Source organism: Salmo salar, chromosome 07 (assembly GCF_965601325.2).
Source record: "Salmo salar chromosome 07, fSalSal1, whole genome shotgun sequence".
Lineage (NCBI taxonomy): Eukaryota > Metazoa > Chordata > Actinopteri > Salmoniformes > Salmonidae > Salmo > Salmo salar.
The window spans coordinates 3,225,001-3,232,500 of NC_138297.1; the positions used below are offsets into that span (position 1 = coordinate 3,225,001).

Consider the following 7,500-nt stretch of genomic DNA (forward strand, 5'->3'; position numbering starts at 1 on the left):
CTGTTCTGGTCCTGGTGTCAGTCAGAACCCGGTGTCTGTTCTGTTCTGTTCCTGGTGTCAGTCAGAACCCGGTGTCTGTTCTGTTCTGGTCCTGGTGTCAGTCAGAACCCGGTGTCTGTTCTGTTCTGGTCCTGGTGTCAGTCAGAACCCGGTGTCTGTTCTGTTCTGGTCCTGGTGCCAGTCAGAACCCGGTGTCTGTTCTGTTCTGGTCCTGGTGTCAGTCAGAACCCGGTGTCTGTTCTGTTCTGGTCCTGGTGTCAGTCAGAACCCGGTGTCTGTTCTGTTCTGGTCCTGGTGTCAGTCAGAACCCGGTGTCTGTTCTGTTCTGGTCCTGGTGTCAGTCAGAACCCGGTGTCTGTTCTGTTCTGGTCCTGGTGCCAGTCAGAACCCGGTGTCTGTTCTGTTCTGGTCCTGGTGCCAGTCAGAACCCGGTGTCTGTTCTGTTCTGGTCCTGGTGCCAGTCAGAACCCGGTGTCTGTTCTGTTCTGGTCCTGGTGTCAGTCAGAACCCGGTGTCTGTTCTGTTCTGGTCCTGGTGTCAGTCAGAACCCGGTGTCTGTTCTGTTCTGGTCCTGGTGTCAGTCAGAACCCGGTGTCTGTTCTGTTCTGGTCCTGGTGCCAGTCAGAACCCGGTGTCTGTTCTGTTCTGGTCCTGGTGCCAGTCAGAACCCGGTGTCTGTTCTGTTCTGGTCCTGGTGCCAGTCAGAACCCGGTGTCTGTTCTGTTCTGGTCCTGGTGTCAGTCAGAACCCGGTGTCTGTTCTGTTCTGGTCCTGGTGTCAGTCAGAACCCGGTGTCTGTTCTGTTCTGGTCCTGGTGCCAGTCAGAACCCGGTGTCTGTTCTGTTCTGGTCCTGGTGTCAGTCAGAACCCGGTGTCTGTTCTGTTCTGGTCCTGGTGTCAGTCAGAACCCGGTGTCTGTTCTGTTCTGTTCCTGGTGTCAGTCAGAACCCGGTGTCTGTTCTGTTCTGGTCCTGGTGTCAGTCAGAACCCGGTGTCTGTTCTGTTCTGGTCCTGGTGTCAGTCAGAACCCGGTGTCTGTTCTGTTCTGGTCCTGGTGTCAGTCAGAACCCGGTGTCTGTTCTGTTCTGGTCCTGGTGTCAGTCAGAACCCGGTGTCTGTTCTGTTCTGGTCCTGGTGCCAGTCAGAACCCGGTGTCTGTTCTGTTCTGGTCCTGGTGCCAGTCAGAACCCGGTGTCTGTTCTGTTCTGGTCCTGGTGCCAGTCAGAACCCGGTGTCTGTTCTGTTCTGGTCCTGGTGCCAGTCAGAACCCGGTGTCTGTTCTGTTCTGGTCCTGGTGCCAGTCAGAACCCGGTGTCTGTTCTGTTCTGGTCCTGGTGCCAGTCAGAACCCGGTGTCTGTTCTGTTCTGGTCCTGGTGCCAGTCAGAACCCGGTGTCTGTTCTGTTCTGGTCCTGGTGCCAGTCAGAACCCGGTGTCTGTTCTGTTCTGGTCCTGGTGTCAGTCAGAACCCGGTGTCTGTTCTGTTCTGGTCCTGGTGTCAGTCAGAACCCGGTGTCTGTTCTGTTCTGGTCCTGGTGTCAGTCAGAACCCGGTGTCTGTTCTGTTCTGGTCCTGGTGTCAGTCAGAACCCGGTGTCTGTTCTGTTCTGGTCCTGGTGTCAGTCAGAACCCGGTGTCTGTTCTGTTCTGGTCCTGGTGTCAGTCAGAACCCGGTGTCTGTTCTGTTCTGGTCCTGGTGCCAGTCAGAACCCGGTGTCTGTTCTGTTCTGGTCCTGGTGCCAGTCAGAACCCGGTGTCTGTTCTGTTCTGGTCCTGGTGCCAGTCAGAACCCGGTGTCTGTTCTGTTCTGGTCCTGGTGCCAGTCAGAACCCGGTGTCTGTTCTGTTCTGGTCCTGGTGCCAGTCAGAACCCGGTGTCTGTTCTGTTCTGGTCCTGGTGTCAGTCAGAACCCGGTGTCTGTTCTGTTCTGGTCCTGGTGCCAGTCAGAACCCGGTGTCTGTTCTGTTCTGGTCCTGGTGCCAGTCAGAACCCGGTGTCTGTTCTGTTCTGGTCCTGGTGTCAGTCAGAACCCGGTGTCTGTTCTGTTCTGGTCCTGGTGTCAGTCAGAACCCGGTGTCTGTTCTGTTCTGGTCCTGGTGTCAGTCAGAACCCGGTGTCTGTTCTGTCTCTCAGTATGTCTCTATTTTAGTTGAAGAAGTTGGTTAACATAAAGTTCATTTCGACAATTGTTAATTAAATAAATGAATTCATTTTGCATTATTCTGTCTCCTATTCTCTCTCTGTGTGTGGTGTGTGTGTGTGTGTGTGTGTGTGTGTGTGTGTGTGTGTGTGTGTCTGTGTGTGTGTGTGTGTGTGTCTGTGTGTGTCTGTGTGTGTCTGTGTGTGTGTGTGTGTGTGTGTGTGTGTGTGTGTCTGTGTGTGTGTATGTATGTGTCTGTGTGTGTCTGTGTGTGTCTGTATGTATGTGTCTGTATGTATGTGTGTGTGTGTGTGTGTGTGTGTGTGTGTGTGTGTATGTATGTGTCTGTGTGTGTCTGTGTGTGTCTGTATGTATGTGTGTGTGTGTGTGTGTGTGTGTGTGTGTGTGTGTGTGTGTGTGTGTGTGTGTGTGTGTGTCTGTGTGTGTGTGTGTGTGTGTCTGTGTGTGTGTGTGTGTGTGTGTGTGTGTGTGTGTCTGTGTGTGTGTATGTATGTGTCTGTGTGTGTCTGTGTGTGTCTGTATGTATGTGTGTGTGTGTGTGTGTGTGTGTCTGTGTGTCTGTGTGTCTGTGTGTCTGTGTGTGTGTGTGTGTGTGTGTGTGTGTGTGTGCGCGTGTGTGTGTGTCTGTGTGTGTCTGTGTCTGTGTGTGTGTGTGTGTGTGTGTGTGTGTGTGTGTGTGTAAGGTACGGCCCTCTGTATGCCCTGTACCTGGGCCCTCATTACACAGTGGTAGTGAATACCTTCCGGCATGCCAGAGAAGTGCTCCTGCAGAGAGGGAAGGAGTTCGCTGGGAGACCCAAGATGGTGAACCTCATATAGTCTGAGTTGTATTACTGATGCATTTAAAGCTTTCCTCAAATCCCCCCAGACATACAGCATCCCTCTGTCTGCCCCCCAGACATACAGCATCCCTCTGTCTACCCCCCAGACATACAGCATCCCTCTGTCTGCCCCCCAGACATACAGCATCCCTCTGTCTACCCCCCAGACATACAGCATCCCTCTGTCTGCCCCCCAGACATACAGCATCCCTCTGTCTACCCCCCAGACATACAGCATCCCTCTGTCTGCCCCCCAGACATACAGCATCCCTCTGTCTGCCCCCCAGACATACAGCATCCCTCTGTCTACCCCCCAGACATACAGCATCCCTCTGTCTACCCCCCAGACATACAGCATCCCTCTGTCTGCCCCCCAGACATACAGCATCCCTCTGTCTGCCCCCCAGACATACAGCATCCCTCTGTCTGCCCCCAGACATACAGCATCCCTCTGTCTGCCCCCCAGACATACAGCATCCCTCTGTCTGCCCCCCAGACATACAGCATCCCTCTGTCTGCCACCCAGACATACAGCATCCCTCTGTCTGCCCAGATCAGACATACAGCATCTCTCTGTCTGCCCCCCAGACATACAGCATCCCTCTGTCTACCCCCCAGACATACAGCATCCCTCTGTCTGCCCCCCAGACATACAGCATCCCTCTGTCTGCCCCCCAGACATACAGCATCCCTCTGTCTACCCCCCAGACATACAGCATCCCTCTGTCTGCCCCCCAGACATACAGCATCCCTCTGTCTGCCCCCCAGACATACAGCATCCCTCTGTCTACCCCCCAGACATACAGCATCCCTCTGTCTACCCCCCAGACATACAGCATCCCTCTGTCTGCCCCCCAGACATACAGCATCCCTCTGTCTGCCCCCCAGACATACAGCATCCCTCTGTCTGCCCCCAGACATACAGCATCCCTCTGTCTGCCCCCCAGACATACAGCATCCCTCTGTCTGCCCCCCAGACATACAGCATCCCTCTGTCTGCCACCCAGACATACAGCATCCCTCTGTCTGCCCAGATCAGAAATACAGCATCTCTCTGTCTGCCCCCCAGACATACAGCATCCCTCTTTCTACCCCCCAGACATACAGCATCCCTCTGTCTGCCCCCCAGACATACAGCATCCCTCTGTCTACCCCCCAGACATACAGCATCCCTCTGTCTGCCCCCCAGACATACAGCATCCCTCTGTCTACCCCCCAGACATACAGCATCCCTCTGTCTGCCCCCCAGACATACAGCATCCCTCTGTCTGCCCCCCAGACATACAGCATCCCTCTGTCTGCCCCCCAGACATACAGCATCCCTCTGTCTGCCCCCCAGACATACAGCATCCCTCTGTCTGCCCCCCAGACATACAGCATCCCTCTGTCTGCCCCCCAGACATACAGCATCCCTCTGTCTGCCCCCCAGACATACAGCATCCCTCTGTCTGCCCCCCAGACATATAGCATCCCTCTGTCTGCCCCCCAGACATACAGCATCCCTCTGTCTGCCCAGATCAGACATACAGCATCTCTCTGTCTGCCCCCCAGACATACAGCATCTCTCTGTCTGCCCAGACCAGACATACAGCATCTCTCTGTCTGCCCCCCAGACATATAGCATCCCTCTGTCTGCCCCCCAGACATACAGCATCCCTCTGTCTGCCCCCCAGACATATAGCATCCCTCTGTCTGCCCCCCAGACATACAGCATCCCTCTGTCTGCCCAGATCAGACATACAGCATCTCTCTGTCTGCCCCCCAGACATACAGTATCCCTCTGTCTGCCCAGACCAGACACAAGCATATTAGCCTTTGACCTGTCCTGCACAAATTCAGACAGATGCATTTTTCTCTATCAGACCATATACCTTTGTATCTACCCTCCCACCCTACACTCTCAGAAAAAAAACATTTATATCAAGAACCTAAAGGGGTTCTTTGGCTGTCCCATAGGAGAACCCTTAGGAGAACCCTTAGGAGAACCCTTAGGAGAACCCTTAGGAGAACCCTTAGAAGAACCCTTAGGAGAACCCTTAGGAGAACCCTTAGGAGAACCCTTAGGAGAACCCTTAGAAGAACCCTTAGGAGAACCCTTAGGAGAACCCTTAGGAGAACCCTTAGAAGAACCCTTAGGAGAACCCTTAGGAGAACCCTTAGGAGAACCCTTAGGAGAACCCTTAGAAGAACCCTTAGGAGAACCCTTAGGAGAACCCTTAGGAGAACCCTTAGGAGAACCCTTAGGAGAACCCTTAGAAGAACCCTTAGAAGAACCCTTAGGAGAACCCTTAGGAGAACCCTTAGAAGAACCCTTAGGAGAACCCTTAGGAGAACCCTTAGGAGAACCCTTAGGAGAACCCTTAGGAGAACCCTTAGAAGAACCCTTAGGAGAACCCTTAGGAGAACCCTTAGGAGAACCCTTAGGAGAACCCTTAGAAGAACCCTTAGAAGAACCCTTAGGAGAACCCTTAGGAGAACCCTTAGGAGAACCCTTAGGAGAACCCTTAGGAGAACCCTTAGGAGAACCCTTAGAAGAACCCCTTTTTGGTTCTAGGTAGAACCCTTTCCACAGGAGGGTCTCTATCTTCTCTACCCCCCTCTCTCCCTTCCTCTCTCCCCTCCTCTTCCTCCTCCTTCCCTTCTTCTCTACCCCCTCTCTCTCTCCCTCTATTCCTCCTCTTCCTCCTCCTTCCCTTCTTCTCTACCCCCTCTCTCTCCTTCTGTCCCTCCCCTCCTCTTCCTCCTCCTTCCCTTCTTCTCCACCCCCCTCTCTCTCCCTCTATCCCTCCTCTTCCTCTTCCTTCCCCTCTTCTCTCCCCTCCATCTCTCTCTCCCTCTATCCCTCCTCTTCCTCCTCCTTCCCCTCTTCTCTCCCCCCTCTCTCTCTCCCTCTATCCCTCCTCTTCCTTCCCCTCTTCTCTCCCCTCCATCTCTCTCTCCCTCTATCCCTCCTCTTCCTCCTCCTTCCCCTCTTCTCTCCCCCTCCACCTCTGATTCAGAGGGGTTGGGTTAAATTTCAGTTGAAAGCATTCAGTTGTGTAACTGACAAGGTACAGTTGAAGTCAGAAGTTTACATACACCTCAGCCAAATACATTTAAATTCAGTTTTTCACAATTCCTGACATTTAATCTTAGTAAAAATCCCCTGTCTTAGGTCAGTTAGGATCACCACTTTGTTTTAAGAATGTGAAATGTCAGAATAATGGTAGAGAGAATGATTTATTTCAGATTTTATTTATTTAATTACATTCCCAGTGGGTCAGAAGTTTACATACACTCAATTAGTATTTGGTAGCATTGCCTTTAAATTGTTTAACTTGGGTCAAACGTTTCGGGTAGCCTTCCACAAGCTTCCCACAATAAGTTGGGTGAATTTTGGCCCATTCCTCCTGACAGAGCTGGTGTAACTGAGTCAGGTTTGTAGGCCTCCTTGCTCGCACACGCTTTTTCAGTTCTGCCCACAAATTTTCTATAGGATTGAGGTCAGGGCTTTGTGATGGCCACTCAAATACCTTGAATTTGTTGTCCTTAAGTCATTTTGCCACAACTTTGGAAGTATGCTTGGGGTCATTGTCCATTTGGAAGATCCATTTGTGACCAAGCTTTAACTTCCTGACTGATGTCTTGAGATGTTGCTTCAATATATCCACATCATTTTCATTCCTCATGATGCCATCTATTTTGTGAAGTGCACCAGTCCCTCCTGTAGCAAAGCACCCCCACAACATGATGCTGCCACCCCCGTGCTTCACGGTTGGGATGGTGTTCTTCGACTTGCAAGCCTCCCCCTTTTTCCTCCAAATATAACAATGGTCATTATGGCCAAACAGTTCTATTTTTGTTTCATCAGACCAGAGGACATTTCTCCAAAAAGTACGATTTCTGTTCCCATGTGCAGTTGCAAACCGTAGTCTGGATTTTTTATGGCGGTTTTGGAGCAGTGGCTTCTTCCTTGCTGAGCGGCCTTTCATGTTATGTCGATATAGGACTGGCTGATTTCTTTTGATTTTCCCATGATGTCAAGCAAAGAGGCACTGATTTTGAAGGTAGGCCTTGAAATACATCCACAGGTACACCTCCAATTGACTCAAATGATGTCAATTAGCCTATCAGAAGTTTCTAAATCCATGACATTATTTTCTGGAATTTTCCAAGCTGTTTAAAGGCACAGTCAACTTAGTGTATATAAACTTCTGACACGCTGGAAATGTGATACAGTGAATTATAAGTGAAATAATCTGACTGTAAACAATTGTTGGAAAAATGACTTGTGTCCTGCACAAAGTAGATGTCCTAACCGACTTGCCAAAACTATAGTTTGTTAACAAGAAATGTGTGGAGTGGTTGAAAAACGAGTTTTAATGACTCCAACCTAAGTGGATATAAACTTCTGACTTCAAGTATCCTCTTTCTCTTTCTCTCTCCTCTCCTCTCCTCTCCTCTCCTCTCCTCTCCTCTCCTCTCCTCTCCTCTCCTCTCCTCTCCTCTCCTCTCCTCTCCTCTCCTCTCCTCCCCCATCC

At 51.3% G+C, this 7,500-nt stretch overlaps 1 protein-coding gene across 1 annotated transcript in view; it reads left to right on the forward strand.

The window, feature by feature from the left end:
• LOC106592366 (steroid 17-alpha-hydroxylase/17,20 lyase) overlaps positions 1-7,500 on the forward strand; it is a 47,304-nt gene that overhangs the window by 3,412 nt on the left and 36,392 nt on the right. The window contains exon 2 of the mRNA XM_045721399.2: positions 2,843-2,963. Within this exon, the coding sequence (XP_045577355.2) occupies positions 2,843-2,963 (121 nt within the window). The remainder of the gene's footprint in view (positions 1-2,842; positions 2,964-7,500) is intronic.